This window comes from Anopheles cruzii, chromosome 2, assembly GCF_943734635.1.
Source record: "Anopheles cruzii chromosome 2, idAnoCruzAS_RS32_06, whole genome shotgun sequence".
Lineage (NCBI taxonomy): Eukaryota > Metazoa > Arthropoda > Insecta > Diptera > Culicidae > Anopheles > Anopheles cruzii.
The window spans coordinates 23,051,983-23,068,890 of record NC_069144.1 but is presented as its reverse complement, the minus strand read 5'-3'; the positions used below and the strand labels follow the sequence as shown (position 1 = coordinate 23,068,890).

At 47.2% G+C, this 16,908-nt stretch overlaps 1 protein-coding gene across 1 annotated transcript in view; it reads left to right on the top strand.

Annotated features, from left to right (window-relative positions):
• Window positions 1-8,190: 8,190 nt before the first annotated feature.
• Window positions 8,191-16,908, top strand: part of LOC128278687 (uncharacterized) — a 79,523-nt gene continuing 70,805 nt past the window's right edge. The window contains exon 1 of the mRNA XM_053017418.1: window positions 8,191-8,248. Coding sequence (XP_052873378.1) covers window positions 8,191-8,248 — 58 coding nt within the window. The remainder of the gene's footprint in view (window positions 8,249-16,908) is intronic.

The window sequence follows — 16,908 nt, the reverse complement described above, 5'->3', positions numbered from 1 at the left end:
ATAAAGCAGAAAGATAATTTAGAGCATTCGCTATGCTTCGGGTCGAGCTTGAAGGACACACCGAGTTCTCACACTGCAGGGTGCGTCGCTTTAAATGAAATAGGTTTTGTATTTAACTACACTCACATCTACAAGTTTTTCCTTTCTGTATTGGTTTGTTTATAAGCTCCCAATAAATAGCAAACACAACAAAAAACAAACAAACATACAAAGAACAAATGCTTCAAAGATTTTTGACAACTCTCTGAAGTTCTTTTCAAATGTTTGAAACAAATATCCAAAAACATAAAAACATTTATAGGTATCATGATTGTTTGAATACGGCAATTTAAAAAAAGAAAACGGAACTGATTATAGTTTCCGTTCGCTGCAGAAAATCAGAGATCTGCCTCTGAATCACTCTAATTAATAGTTTATTTGATTGTGAAACCGGTACGGGTTTCGGATTGTTCGATTACCGGTTTCGGGAAAATTTCCTTTTTTTGCAATCTGTACCGGTATCTTTCCAATGGCATTATTTACCGCCACAAGATGTCACGTCCCGAGTGTGGGGAAAAGTAGAGGAAGAAAATAGTTTTTTCCCACTATACTCTGAAGCACCATTGACTTACCTCTCTCACTTAGAATGCAGAACGTCTCGATCGGAAATTCGGAACCTCTCGGAAGGCACGTTTTCTTTCCCTGCGCGCACAGCTTCATCTGGACGCTCCCATTAAAAGTACTCCATGGTGAGGGAGCAAAAAGAAAAACGGCAAATCGTTGGGCTCTCCGGGGCCGGGCCATCTCGGAGACTTTGCCTCTAGTTCGAGTTCGAGTGATGCTTCAGCCGGGCAGTTGTAAAGTAGCATCAAACAGACAATTTTCACACTTTGCGTTCCAACTGTTCCAAATAATGATGGTCCAGAACTTTAAGGTTGCAAAGTTACACGGTGGGTCCCAGTGATCCCTAGTGGTTCATTATTCCACGGGAGGTGCAAGTAGAATTTAATTGACGCCGGCACGCCTTTAGCTGATCTCCTGCTCTCGGCGAAAGGTGAGAGAAGTTTTGTTTTTATTGGTCAACACATTGACTGAAAAGCCCCGTGCCTAACCCATATATGGTGCTAGTCTTATTACATTCATCGCTTTTTTAGTTGGTACTAAGCTTCAAAAGAAAGCTGTTAAAATTTCATGATATTCCACTCATAAATTTGTGAATTATTGTGCCAACAGTGACTCTTTATTTTAAAAACAATAGATTAAAACCAATTTCGTTTCGTGTAAAAAAAACGTAAACGTGTAAATAAAACCAACCAGAACATGCGGCGTTTCTGCATTGAAATAACCGAAAGTGCCGTTTACCAAAATCGAAAACAAAATTCAGTAAGCATCGGAATTACTAAATTCATATCGCGATCGGAGTTTTACCTGACGCAAACCGTGTTGATGAAGTGCAGTTTTCGAAAGACAATTGATTATTAGTACGTACGATGGACTTTTGAACTTGTTTTCCCCCGTTGCACCGTCGGACCGTTGAAAACTGACTTGGGCCAGCCAGATCTGGAACGAAGCACATCGCCCGATAGTAAATACGGCGGACAACAGTTTCAGTTTTCCCCAAATCAAGATATAAACTAGTTCAGCAAATGGTTTGCGAGCTCGATCGACGTCAGTGGAGAGACGAACTGGAACGGCGAAATCCTGTCCCAGGATGTAATTGATGATTAGCCTTTTGTGGAGGTTGACGGTTTAAGCTTCTTTCGCTATAGTGCTGCTGCTGCTGCTGTTCCACTTTGAACTTTTTGTGACTCCATCGCTTCCGCGAACGCCCCGGTAGAGAATAGAATTTGATCCCGAGGAGGAACTCGGCCCGAAACCGGGCGGAGACTTCTGACGAAGAAAATGCACCCGGTTCCGGCACCGGGGCACGTTTTCCTCGTTGGCTGCCGGTCAGTTGTGCTTGTTGAGGGTTCAAGTAGCGTGATGCTGATCCAAGTGTTCATGCAACCGAAAACGAACTTTCGGGAAATGTTTCTTTCCGCTCGGTGCATTTGCATCCAGTACCAGTGCTACTGCTGCTACTACCAGTGGCGCTAGTGCCGAACTACTGACGAGGCGAACAACAGAGCAGCAGTGCGTCGGTACGCGCAAAGTTTTCCCTACCGTAGACCGTAGCGGCAACCTGCCCGGGGAGGTCGCCTAAACACACGGGAGCGTATGGCGTATCGGAGCGAAGCGACAGATGACGCACTACGGATCCGGTTCGATTGGACTAGCTTTCGATAAATAGACGTGCAATGAATAACTAATGGTGGACGGTATGCGAGGGCACTTCACTGGCGCAAGGATCTGCTCCGATACACGGGTCTCCGGGCCGGCGGGTCGCGGGTTTCGTCCCGGTCCGAAATGCGCTCATATTTCAATGGCAAACAAACAGTGCTCAATTGGATTAGACCTCAATCGAAACAAAGTGTTTCCCCGTTTCGTCGTTGGCGGTCGGGTTGGAAAAACTGGAATCATTAGCAGGGATTTCCGTTCTTCCGCCAGCTCCTCGGCACTGTTGCAGCTCGGAAATACTAAACAGATGCAAACTACCTAGACGCAGCGAGTCGAGAGGCTGGCGCAGTGGTCAAAGTTCTTCGATGTTTCGGATGCTTGGCTTGGGCTAGCCAACGGACATGACTGAGGATGCATTTAATTCTAAGCGTCAGGGATATAACCACATTTGTATGGTGTCATTTTGTGCCAACATAACGACAGGTATGTCACTACTGAATCCCAATCTCTATTTAAAAGACGATATCGTTCATTTTTCGGTTATCAATGTTTTGTTATTAATTTATTTATTTATTCTCTAGACTTATTTGGCGCCAGGGTCTAGATGAAACACATTAAACTACATTGCAAAGGACTCAAATACCTTATAATGCCGTAGATAGGAACAATGTGTTGTCTCGTTTGCGGCGTTGAGTAATTTAATAGAAACTAGGTTGTAAAACTTCGTCATTTTCAATATACCGTTCACACTTAACGAACATGTTCAGATGCAAAGCTGTTTAGGTTCTATGATGGCGACTGGAAGCAAAAAATGCATATTATGTAGAAAGTGACAAACGTACGTTTTATTAATATTATAAATATAAATAAATCATTTTACGAGTCAAGTGCAGCTAACATCTTTCTTGAATGATAGTTCTGGAAGTTCTGCGTGTTATCCAAGCCGTCCAGTAGTTTATCTCGATGAACAGATTCGAGATGTCCAATACTAGGAGACCGAAGTCGAATACACTAGCTTGTTGTCAAATTACCGAGATTGAGCATGAATGATTGATAAAATACCTCATAGTATACCCTTACAACTGCTTCGTTCCGTGCCAATAAAGTTGACTTTTAACTGCGTTGTTGGTCCATTCAAACTCCACCCATCCCACGCTACGGACATTGAAGCCAAAGTTATCATACCTACCGAAATGTATACCTTCCGATTGTTTTACCGATTTAAAACAAATCAGAATCCGCCCATCCGCTCCATCTGCAAGGCCAGGCTCCAGGAGGCGCTGCACCGAACACGATGATGGCGGCGTTTCGGCATTAAAATAACCGAAAGTGCCATTCCCCAAAATCGCAAACCCCGATCGACGTGCAATCAATTTCAGTAAACATCGGAATTACTTCGTCTCCGTCCCTGCTTTCAGATGAGCTCGAAGGCAAAGTCCTCGTTTCAGGCCCCAGCCCGTCAGCGGGCCCGCTTGTCCTCCTGCGAAACACATCATATTTTCTTCCCAAACGACGTCAACGACGATGGTGGCGAAGCTGGTGGCAGATGACGAGCGTTACCCTTCGATAGTAGTACCTGCCGTCGACACACGTCGTCGTGGTCCACGGGCTAGGATCCTAGGGATAAATGAGCCAACGACGACTCCGACGATAGATTGCCAATCTGGGGTTCTCCGTAACCGAAACCCTATACGGGGCGCGCGATGTTTGCTTTTGAAGCGCAAGCAGCAATTGATATATAAAATATTTATTGAAACCACTGGCTCGTACGTAACGTAACAATTTAATTTGGGGAATTCAACCGTTCCGTTTATTACCAAACAATCATCAAATGAGTGCACTTGAGTAGCACTTTTGTACGACACAGCAGCGTTTCTCCCGGGCACCGCGGCTGTTTGCTTCTAGTATTGTTTTAGTTACTTCTTGTTTTTTACACTACACTTATTCTCGAAAGTGTTTTTTTCTGTCAATGTACAGTATGCAAATTAGGTATTTGGCTGGGCCTTTAAACACTGTTAATCTTCGCCAACCCCCCTACGTTTCCGAGTGGGCTAATAAAAAAGTACATTAGAAACAGGTTAACATATTCCGTCCCCTGTCACAAAAGGCTGAACTAGTCAGTTAAACCCGTCAGTGTCCTAGTCACAGTAACACGCACCCGGCATAAAAGAAACAGCCATCCATTAAGCTGACTCATCGCTGAGGGCTTGGTTGCGCCTAAGAGCACCCTCCAGCAGGGGGAAGGAAGTCTCAGGCTGACTCAAACACCAATCATCACTTACACCCGAAGGGGAATGCAATTAACACACGCCAAAGCGCCATTGTGCACGGAATCTGTGTATTGTTGCAGTTGTGAAAAGGGTTTCCTCTACCGGTTGCTGGTCGCACCGATTCAATAGCAAATATTCAAATCGAAATTACCTTCCGATTGCGAATTCAAATCGTGTCATCGTGACGCGGGCGATAAAAAGATTGCATTAAATCGCAAAAATTTTCGTTTTGATATTTGTATTTGGAGGTTTAAAAAAAGGCACAGGTTACCCTATCGATGGATACCGTCTAGAGACATCCAGTGGCATGGATAAAGGCTGAACCTCCTCGACGTCCTTAAATACCTCCCCAAACCCCAATCAACAGGTCGTACGCTATTACCGCATCCGGCGACTTTTCGCTGGTAACATCCGCGCCCCTCCGCAGTGTGTAGCGTGTCAATTAAAGGTGGAAGCGTAGGATAAAACATTCAAAAGTTAAACCGAACCGAACCGGAAGGAATCGAATTGATAAGGCGCGGAGACGGCGCCACAGCGTCGCCTTCAGTGCGCTCAATAGTTTTCAACTCCACAACCGCCACGTGCCGCAACACGAAAGGAACAGCAACATTTGTAACATCATCCCCCCCGGCCGGTTGATGAATTATAAAAGGTGATAGAGATGCGGCGCTCGTGAATATTTGATTGCACTAAGTAATGTTCCGTGTCGGTTCGGCTCGGTTCGGGCGGGAGTGCGAAACCGATTTGCTTATGGGAGCGGGAGCGGTTCCCGGCACCGGAACGGTGCCGCATAATCAGCCTCTTAAGGTCTCCAGCGTCTTGCAGCCTTAAGGACGGGGGCCACAAACACAATGCCAACGGCGTGTCAGTCTGCTGCAAATTGGAAATCTCGGTATTTTGTGACCAGCACGGCAGATGGCTCACAGGCTCGTGTTGTCGAAAATCGAGCCATTTCGGCTTCGCGACCTACGCACAAATGGGTATTGACGTGACGATCGAGTAGCGTTGTTCGGAAAGTGAGTATGATGGTTTGAATAATTTAACTAGGAAACAGTTACTAGAGTAAAGACTTTTTATGGTCCGTTTCGAATTACGCTGAAAGCATCCAGCGAGCTGCGTGTGGCTAAGGCCTGCCAAAGGCTACCGTCAAAGGTGAAATGTGTCGAGAATAAATCATTAATCGGCGAATTGGCGATCCTCGCTGAAGGCAAACCTTCTCGAGCGCAGCGCTGCGTTGGAAAATTGTGAAGATTATGCTCTTTGCTCCGCGAGAACCGACCCACGAACATGCGCGATCGGCGTTATGATTTATGCGCTGCTACGCGGTGCGGTGCGTTAAGAATTGCGATGAAAAATTGTGAATCTCAAATAAAACCCTGTCGAGCTGCCTGGGTCCCGGTTGAGATGCCGGAGATTAGCGCCGGCGCGTCGCCTACACACCCGGTGCTGAAAAGCTGGAGTGTTCCTGGAGTGGCTCAGAAACAAAACCTATGAAAGGGTCTATTTATTGCCGGCGAGGTAAAGGCAAACATTCAGCACGTTATCTAAAATCAGATCTCGGCGCAAGGTATACTTTGTGCAAAGGCAGGTTCACGTGGCTTCCATCCCGTGCATATTTTTCTTTCATCTTCAGGCCTTCGACTGGCCGCCGGCTTTACTGCCACGGTGGAGCATTCATCGCCTCTAGATAATCTTTTTGATATGCGCCACGAAGAAATGTGAACCCTAGGCCAGGCCGGCTTGGTCGTTCCAAGCGGTTTTCCGAGGATATTTCCTAGGTTGGAAAAGGTCACGTTTCATCATTTTGCCGTTCGTTCGGCGGATCGTGGAAAGGCGCCCCGTTGAGAGAGCCGTCCGGAGCCGAGCGAGGACGAAAGACACAATTGTAACGTGCGTGGCTTGGTGTCGTAGGCCATCACTGTGCTGTGCAGTGTAATCCGAGAAGTATGGCCCCAGTAGTTATGATTATTCGGCCCCGAATGGTAGTGCCAAATGGGCTGCTGTGAACCTCGCGGACTACCGATTGTTATCACGGAAGGACGATGATTTGGAACAGTTCGAGCCTCACTCGTAGTTCGTTTCATGGTTCCGGGAGTGTAACCTTGAAACATCCATAAATAGATTGCACCATAAATTGACGAGAGGCCCGGCTTCGGGTGCTGCCATGATCAATAAATTTTCACCCAATTTTCTACACTTCACGGGCTCGTGCTCTAGAGGGCGCCAAACTACAGCAAGAGGCACTGCCGTATGGTAATTTCGGGTCATTCGGCCCCCGGTGGCCCTCTCAGAACCAATTTCGTTCAATTTCGCCCCATACGTCTTGGGAGAGAGTGAGACAAAGAGAGAGAGAGAGAGGGTGAGAAAAGAAAAAGTATACTTCATGTCGGGCTTGGTGGCGTGCGTGGTATGTGCATTTTTTAAATACATTTAACGGTTATTACGCAAATTGATGACTTTGCCGACGGCCCCGATATTCGGCCACGGTTCTGACCCTCATCCTCCAGCCCGTCTAGTTACTCCTCAGCACATGCCGGGTCGGTCGGTGGCTGCGACAAAGTTAAAATGCTGCCTCTTTTATGTCCCCCGCGAGCATCGCATCGCTGAAGCGAATGGAAATTAATGCCTTCATAGTGGTATGTTTCAGGGCTGATAATACCGAAGAAAGAACGCAGCAGCCGTTCGTTCCGTTCTTCACGCTATTTAAGACCGATGGCGGCCGATAGGTTTGGGTATTTAAATTAAATTTGAGAGACGAAACCATTTGCAACGTTCTAAGTGAACTCGTTTTCTGGGATGTCCGCGATCAAGTTGGCGCACACGTGTTGGCTTCAATCAAAACATGGAGGTTAACTTGGACTAACTAGCTCAGACAACGGTAAAAAACAACACTTAGGGGGGGTCAATTGTCTAGTACCCGGTAAGTTGTCCGACAATTGGTTGCACACTAATCCTGTAGTCTTCACACATTTGGGTATCATTATAAATTTCCCGCTTGGAAGCGCGACCTACACTTGGCCACAAAGAACTCTGGAACGTGTGTACCGGCCCCCGGCCGGTGACCACAACCACCCAGGGTCCCCAGGGTTTGCCCAGAATTGGGCCAACGGAACGCTCGGTAACTTTCAGCAATCTACAATCGTCGGATTACCATTAAACTAGTGAAAATTAATACCAACGGATTATCACTATAATCTGATAGAAACGGTCTTACGGTGCCACGGTGCGAAGTACCACAAATTCATCCCAGTTGTGCAACTTAACCCGACCGACCGGTTCGGGGCCGGGAGTGTTCGCGCGTCAGAAGTTGGCGAATCCGATGATCACATTAGGTGTGGAGGATAAATGGGGCCAAGTTTCTCATCAACTTCCACAGCCAGCGCTGGAGGAACTTTGGACCGACCGACACCGGTTCGAAGGCGTCGCTCGGAACCGAACCCGGCCGCAGGTGACCACCGTTATGCATACTAATGGCTCCGGGTTGGCTGTGGCTTTGTTTTGCGGGCGAAGGCAGGGCGAAAGTTTAACTATAAGATTTTTACACCCAGCATCAGCAACTCTCGACGCGTTCGGAACGGAATCAGATGGACTGTCCTGTGCCGTTAAGGACCTGGAAAACCGCCGGCCGAACGCGTCGGTTAGTTTACTATTATTTAGGTTCGCAATGGCCTGGATTTTCGGCTCGGGCACGGCCGACTGTGTGCTATCTAGTTTGGAGGAAAGTAAAGAATTGGAAACACCGCGAACGAATACCTCTTCGGTCAGGTCAACGAGTAGTTGTACCGAGTTTTGGGAACTAACTTTACACGGCTCGCTTACCGCGTGTATCAAGTTTTTCGTCGTTTCGACACATTCTAATAGTTTTACGATTTTTTTTAAATTTTATGAACAAACTTCAACATGTTTTGTTTTCTTCTGAACTTTTTCAAAGTGTTTAAATAAACATTCAATGACTCGATTTCATGTTTTATAACCGGTACTTAGCGTATTGATAAGACGATGTCTTGAATTTATTTCTGCTCTATGGAAGCATTCCTGATGACATCCTTGTTTCAACAATGTGCATTCTTTAGATTTTGACGATTCGACCAAAATTGCCTTATCTTACTTGCCTATTAAATTATTAGTTGTGTCTGTTATTCAATTGAAAATCTAACTGGACAATAAATCCTAAAGTCAACTTTCAAGTCATCCTAGAGGTTTTCACCTTTTCTGGGCCAAATATCGTTTTATAAACATCAAGCGGAGTTTGTGCGGCTTGGGCCATTTTTTGGACTTATGGTCCCACGTGCTGAGCTAGGCTTTACTAGTTATTGCCCGCGCGCGATGTACTGTGAACTTTCTTTTTTTTTTTTGCACTTAAACCCCGAAAAACAATGCACAAACAATCAAACTGCCCCCAGCAAGGCCCCCGAGGGGTTAACCCGTCAAAAGCATGTAGGAAAAATATTTGCATCGTCCCGCAGCATCGCCGGAAACATAACCCCCCGGTTGATGATGGTGCAATTTTTGTCGCCTCCAGCTGCCAGCCTCCGGCGGCGCCCGGGCCACCGAGAACCCACCACCGGAGCACCGGAGGCCCATGATTTGCAATTTTCGGCGAATGTCGCTGTCATGCTGGTTGAATTTGGAAACCTCTCGCGCACACTGCTAATCACAGTCCCAGGCTCTCCCGAGCCGAGGATTGAGATTGAGCGAGCGAGGCGGTGGAAAGCGGAAGCGGAAAGATTTGTACGTGTCCGGGTTGGGTGCCACAGCGCGCGGCCACAGGCTCTCCGGGGAGGATACCGGCGTTCCCAGCTCTCACACATGTCGATTAGTGACATTGATTGATAGCACGCCGGCTCCTTTGAGACATGACTTTGTTTGAGAAATCGGGCGGTTCCGGGAAAAGCTGTGGGACACCGGGAGCTTTTTAGCCGCGTGTCGGAGAAATTAGACTCATTTATATTGTGTGTGTGGAGCGGTTTAAAAAGTTAGATTAAAATATTAAAGCAAAAAGTAAACGTATTTACGGACGCGACGCGAAAGACGTCTGAATTTGCCGACATAATTCGAGCTTGACTCCTGAAAGTCCGATGCCACGCCTGACGCCAGCTTCTGAACCTAATGGACGGCCGTGCAAATGTCGTGCACTTGTCGCACACGGTGGCACGAAGCCCCGCCGACGAGCCGACGGGGGGCCATTCCTGAGGGTGCGCGAGATTGGAGAAAAATGGATACTCACTGACACTCGAGTAAAACTAATCGCCGCCATTTGTTTGCTCCATAAACGACACGAATCTACCTACGGCGCCTGATGAAGGGATCATTAGCCATGGCACACAAACACGCTGGCAGCCCGGTAAAAACTTGTTAACGCCATTCGTTTGTGTGGGGACGATGGGACATGCCGAGAAATGATGACAAATTGAGCCACGACGACTTGGTCGTCGCCGTGGCACTTTCGGCCATGGCGGCGGCGGCGTTGTGGCTGCAGAAATATTGTTTGTTAGTTCGATAAGAGACCTACGGGGCCGCCTCATGGGCACGGCGAACGGTGACGAGCACGTGGCGTGGTCACATAACACCCTTCAAGGGACTTGCTGTATCTTGATACCTTACGCCGCACTAGGCTCAATGGATGGCTACAGATGGGCTTTGTTTTGGGGTTTAGTCAGCGGCTTCCCTGTCGCGAGAAGATGTACTTATCGAGGGCATCTGGTTATCCGATAATTAGACGACTAAAAACACCTCTCCGGCGTAGGCTTAGACCCTTCATTAAAACACTCTTCCGAGCAGTTTTCAAGCGGATTTCGTCAGGTCCTTTTAAAACGAACAAAACGAGGTGCTGTAAAGGACCGTTCCAGGGGAGACGGGTTTGTGTTTTCAATCTTTTCTTCAGTGTTGGAAAATCCAAGGTCCTTCTAGAATCGAGATTCCCCCAAGGACTGCATGGTCATTGGAATAGTTTCATGTTATACATTTTTAATTTTTAGCTTACCGCGTTCATTAGGAGGGATACTTTCGATCAGCTTACGATCAGCCCGTGCCTCTGCCCTAGTGATTGCGTGATAACCTTCGGTATGGTACAACTTGACGGTAACTTTTACTGTCCCCACACAACACAATGGTTCCTTCCACTCGGCTAGTCGGTTTCGGGATCCGTCGGGGTGAGCGTGTTCCGCTAATCTCTATAATTTGCACGGACGGTCACAATGTCGTTTCAAAATTGTACACATTGTCAAATTATCAAACCAACCACACGGCGGCGGACAGCACATACTGGACACGCAAGGTCGCGACAAATCATAGATATGTTCTGCGCAGTTCCCTGTGCCGAATTAAAAAGTCGGAGGACCCTCCGATCCGCAGACAATGTTTTGTTTGCGGCACAACGTCCCGCGTGCGTCCGCGTAGAGGAAGAGTAAATCACGCGCCACTATTGTGCTGTAATTAGGTGAGTGAAAAAGTGTTACCCATAACGCAACCACACCAAGCCACGTGGCACAGGGAGCGATAGTTTGGGTGTGTTGAAGAAGCTCGAACTGTACTGCCCGAGTTCGAGTGCGCCTTCGAGACGGGCTTCAAAGTGTCAGGAAACTTGCTCAACTTTCGAACAGTGCCTCACCTAGTTTGCGCCTTTCGCTGCTGCCCACGGTGCAGTCCTGCTTTAACAATTCACGATAGCCGAGGGCCGCTCTGCACGTGTGTTTGTCACCCGCAGGGGTTCCTAATGATTTCCCTATGCTAATTCCCGTGCCGCTGCTGCTGGTGGTGCTGGTGCAGTGCACGTGCTAAATACATTTAATTAAATTCACGTCACAGTTTTACTTTCAACACACACACACACATATATATTTTCGGAGCGTTCCGAGGTTCCGAGCCGTAACTTTGTCCGTTTCGGACCGGTGGCAGGATACGAGATTAAAAGTGCAAATAGCCTTAAGAAAGGCGGGGTTTAGTCAACATAAAAGAATCATAAATACAATAGGAACGTGAATCACGCTTCGTTTGTTAACAACCGCAAACAATCAAATGTGGGTAAGGAAGTCCGAAACATGCGGAAGTATTCTGTTAAGCAACTTTCGCGTTCTCAGTGTTCGCAACGGCGCGTCGGAATTGGTGGAAACCCCTTTTAGGGGGTTCTTTTCTGAATCGGAAATAAATTCTAGTACTAAGCATAAATTAGAGACACTCAATGCAGGGCTTATTGCATACTTGCAGGCGTATTTCGTGCCTAATTTAAAGGATTTCCATAATTAATTTCTAATCTTCTTTTCATATAGCTTCGATACATTATTTGGCGTTGACTTTAACACGTTTTCGATTAATTTCGCCGACTTTCCTGGATGCATGTGTGGGTTTAATTGTGTCGTATTTTCAGTGTTACATTCAACGTGAAGTGGAAAAATCTTCTTAAAATTCGCCAAACCGAAAAAGGACTCTGCGGACTTCCTACAGTAACTGATGTCTGATGTCGGGTACGGAGGTTGGTTTTGGTTATTTTTTCCGAACAATAAGCATCGTCAGAATGTACTTTAAAACAAATCCAGCAAAAAAGGTTTGTCCGATGTTGACAAACGCAGTGCAGTGCAACGTTCCTCTGTTACACGTTGGCATTTTGTGGCTCGCAAAAAATCGGACGCATGTAGTTTCGGGTCGAGAAGCTTTTTGTTGAACAGAAATTAAACCATAATTATCAATCCACTGAGTCTGAAGAGTGGTGAGACGGATTTCGGATCGTACAAATCTCTCCGCCGTCGGGTTTGGTCCCGTCCCGGCTTACCGGGTTTACCTTCTCGCTTTCGCCAGAGGATTATGCTCTAATCAACCATAATCCACCCATTGTTGCGAGGCGACTGGTGTGATGAATAGCACCGCCACTGCCCGCCCGGGTAGCTTTTCCACCGTGTGCGGTTGAAAGGAGCCGGGTCACCGGGCTGGGGTGTTGCAGGAGCCACACACTCGGTCGGTAGGAAATGGAAAATAAACTAAAAATGATACCTTCCTGCACCCCTGAAACACGTCGACCCTTCGTTATGCTTGGCTGATCCCCTCCGTAACACTAATGCGCCAGAGTATCTCTCTGCCATCTCGCCGTGCCCCGGCGGCATGTACTGTGTCAGGTCCCCTTCAAGAGGCAGCCAAGCTGTTGTGAATCCATTGGAAAAATGTACACATAACTTATACACAGACACACACAGACACACAACAACAACAACATCTACAACAAAAAAGCCACACATGGGACGACACTGACGAGCAGCGCGAGAAGTTGAGATGTTTCTGCCGAAGCAGAAGGGAGCAACTGGACGGTAGGTTCAAGAATCGATGGTGGATTAACCGTCATGATGATGTCCTTTTGCATTTGCGCTATGCAATGATGCGATTTTTCACGCTCCGTAAAGTTGGGGTTGCGCTTTCTCTTGGGCCATGAATAAACTATAAACGTTTCTATCTTTCTTCGAAAAATTGATAATTGGGCTCGGCGCCTCGGAGTGACTGGCCGGTATGTGACAAGGCGATTAATCAGCCTTCAACTTCATTAATCAACACATTTTATGGTGTTGATCTGTCAATTCTATTGAAAAAAAGGTTCTTAAGCAAAAGTTCGTGAGAAGATAATGGATGCCTTCAAAAGAAGTTTGCTAACGAGAATAATCAACAAAAAATAATTTGAAGGACTTTAATGAAAAGTCCATCAGAGTACCACCTAACAATACTGTGCGTATACTGATATGTGGATGTCGAACACAATTACGGCCTCCGGCGAAGGGTACGGGCTGAACTTTTTAAAAGGAACATTAAGTGTAATTTGAACCGCTTCTAAACTAATCATCATCCGTCCGTCCGAAAAGGGCGCGTTTTGATCCGCGAAACCCTTTGGTAGTATTTATTTATGATAATAAATTTCATTACAACATACCTTTTATGTTTTGGGCCCCCTTTCTTCCAGCGTCGGATCATCCTTCCCGCCGGGGCCGCGAGTCACCGGGAGAGTCGAAATTAATTACTTATTACTCTATTTCCGTCAATTCTGCATCCCAACTGTTACGGGAGTCGACTTTCATTCACCGGGCTCTGGTGAGGTGATGAATGTTACTGTAAAAAAGCTGGAAACCCCGGCCAGAAGGCTCCTTGCACCGCTGTCTTACGTTCCAAGCACGTCCAAGGGACCCCGAAGAAAAAACGAAGACGAAGCATGAATGAACGAAACCAAAAGTGACCTGTTGTACACTCACTGTTCCTTTGGCTTCTTTGGGCTGCACCGGGCCACACCGTTATTGGACACCTTTTGTGCGCCAAAGCTCATAAAAATAACTTCAGGACTCCGTTTGCATCATTCTCCTTGCGTTTGGGGCCGCGCCACGCTTTGGACCGTCGGTAATGGGCAAACAAAAAGTTGCGCGTAATTTAAATTACATCTTCATTTCATCCAGGTCTGAATATCTCATCATCTCATCCGAGCGCCATCTTCAAAACGCATTTATGTTGCACACAAAAAGAAACGATGACTCTTTCGAGTTTAGCAAATCAAATGCCAATGCTCCAGAGAATACCGTTGACTGGCATTTGACGTCGGAACTTTGACTCGGAACCGCAATGGTTAATAAAGGGGTTTTTATTTTGATTCGGAGTCTTGTGGAAAATGCTTCGAAGTCTCGTTTCAATCGTTCAAACTGTTGTCAAATCGCTACCTAGAGTAGCGAAATTTGATTAAAAATCTATCAAACAGGCTTGCAGGCTTCGTCCGTAGAACATCCGTCTGGGCTCATTGACAAAGTGTCCAGTATTTGTCACAAATGAGGACAGGTTCAGGTTGCCAAGCTAATTACCGAGATGCAGCAAATTTGACAACCAAGCTTCGGATCACTTTCATAATGCTAGGCAACTACTGGATGCCAAAACCTTGCCGTTTGTGACAAGACTCCGAAATAGAAAGGAAACCCGTGCATAATCATCGCCGATCGGTGACCGGGCCCAGCTAATTTAGAGTGACAAACCACTTGGGACGTTCGCCTTAACTATGCTCTCAATGTCAATAACACAAAGTCGATTCTACAACCCGCAACATCCGGCCCCGGTGGCCCGATGTATTTAACTTCGGCCGCTTAATTCGACTTCTTCAATCAGTCGGGCGCGCGGTGGCGCGTTTCCGTTCCGTTCTGTGTTGCGTAAAAGAAAAGTTCTGCCCAAAAGCAATAACTCTCCTAACCCTCTCCGGAATGCGGATATTATTCCCCAAATCAAACAACGCTTTGACTCCAGCTCTGGAATTAGGCACTCCCGGGGCCGACCCCCGCCGCGGCGCCAAACTTTCCGAAATAGCCATAAAACGTGCCTTAAATTGAATCTAAACGATAAAATCGTAATTTATCCAACGGGGTAATGGGTCGTTGGCGAATAAAAGTGATTCTAAATAAAAGTTTAATTACATTTTTCGGTTTCGCATCGAACGGCCTCGGCTTTCGAAGAGCGGAGACGTGATGATATCCGGCGGCGGACAGAAAGATAATATGGTCCCGACCGGAATCCGGTCCGGTCTCAATCTTCCGAAGTTTGCCGAAGGATGGACAGCAGGAGCAGCAGCAGCAGCAGCACTATAGCCGTACAAAATTAGTCGCACGTAGAGAGCCGAGCGGATTGCTGACCGATTGCCTTTCGCGAAATGACCACCATTTGCCGTCGTCCGCTCCCGGAGATCCTGTACAAATGTCCTCTTTAATGGTAGGGTGATTCATGGAGGCGTGTTCGGTTGCGTCATTTACATCATCCATCGGGAACCGGCCGGAAGCAAGTGCTTTGAGTCGGGGACACGGGAAGCACTTTCGTATTTTAAAGTCGAAGGCATCGTTTCCAGGTTATTGAGCTGTGCCACTTTATGTGCTAACGAAGAAAGGCAACTGCTTACAAATGACAGAGTATTTGGTCGCGTTACATGACGCGTATGACTGAAATGAAGATCGAAAATAGGTCGAAAATGGCACATTCACACGGAATGTTTGCGCATACCAGTCCGTCAATCTTAATTTAAAAGAGGACAGTTGATACACTGGCGGCTCATTCATCCTCTAGCTAGAAAACGGGTGTTTTGTGGGTTTACTTCTTGACCGTATTAATGTCTGCACATTGTGTCGACCTCACTGGACTGGAGTAGTTTTTCTTTTTGACACCCTCTTCGAGACATCTTGAAGCATGTGATTTACGTGGCGCCCAACGATGACTCAATCAAACACAATCTGCTTCCAACTACACAAGGTTCTGCGAACTGATCGCTCTGTGCAGGATTTATTAGGTTTGGCCAAAATGTACCGATACGGCGGGGTTTTCTGAACGGAGTGAATAAATTCTTTCGACAATATACAGCGATAAAAGATTGAAATAGAATACACAGCGCCCAATCGTGACAGTCGCAAATAACGCCGCGCCGTGTCTGGTTTCGTTCTAAGGGCAAAGCGTCTCCGTTAATGCTCGAAAGGCACCTCGAAACGCACGCTCCGGGTTTGTTTCATTGCCGGTTCCAGTGGTTCGCGGATTCATTGTGCGTGTGAGGTTTTTCTCGCCTTTTCCGCCTCACGCTGGATTCACAATCTCACTACCTAGTGAACCAATGGGGTCGACGACTACTTAGTGAACCACGGGTTCATCACAAAACTGTGAATTCATTGTGCATGTGAGATTTACTCGCTTTTCCGACCATTTTCTTTCACTCACTGATTGTACCGGATTCGCAATCTCACTACCTATTTTTGAGCCCGATTTTTGGGTGAACTTCCCTTACAAGATCATTCCACCCTTCACTCGATTCATCGCACTTTTCATCGGATTCATGTCCGTAATGAACGTCGCGTGGAAATCGTCATCCGCGTTCACCGGCGGCACTCACAGGACTTCCGAACGGTTCCGCGAGTTCGGGCCGCACTCGGTCCACCCGACGCGGACCCGAGCCCGAGCGTGTGCCGCGCGATTGCGAGTTGATTGCTTACGCGCGCCAAGCAAACGCTTCAGTCTAGCGTGTGCTCGCCCACTAACCGGTACCGGAATCGGAAGCCGCGAACCATCGTCCAAGGATATACTCTAACTGCTCTGCCCAGCTCAACGAACGCGCGCGCGTGGTACTACAACAAAGGATATTCGAACGCCCCAACGTTGGATAGTAACGCGTAGCGTGCGTCAGGTCGAAGGTGGTGCCGAAAACTCTAAACTGCGCGCCGCAGGACGCGCGTCGGAATTGGATAGTTTTCGGGTAGGTGACCGGGTGGTGGCGGTGGTGGTGATTTTTGCCCCACAATTTGTGTTGTGTCCTAGTTTTCATTTCGTGTGTTTCGTTTGCCCGATCCTTCGTCCGTTTGTCGTCCGCACGCCACGAGCAGCGGTGCCGGAGCCGGTAATTTGGATG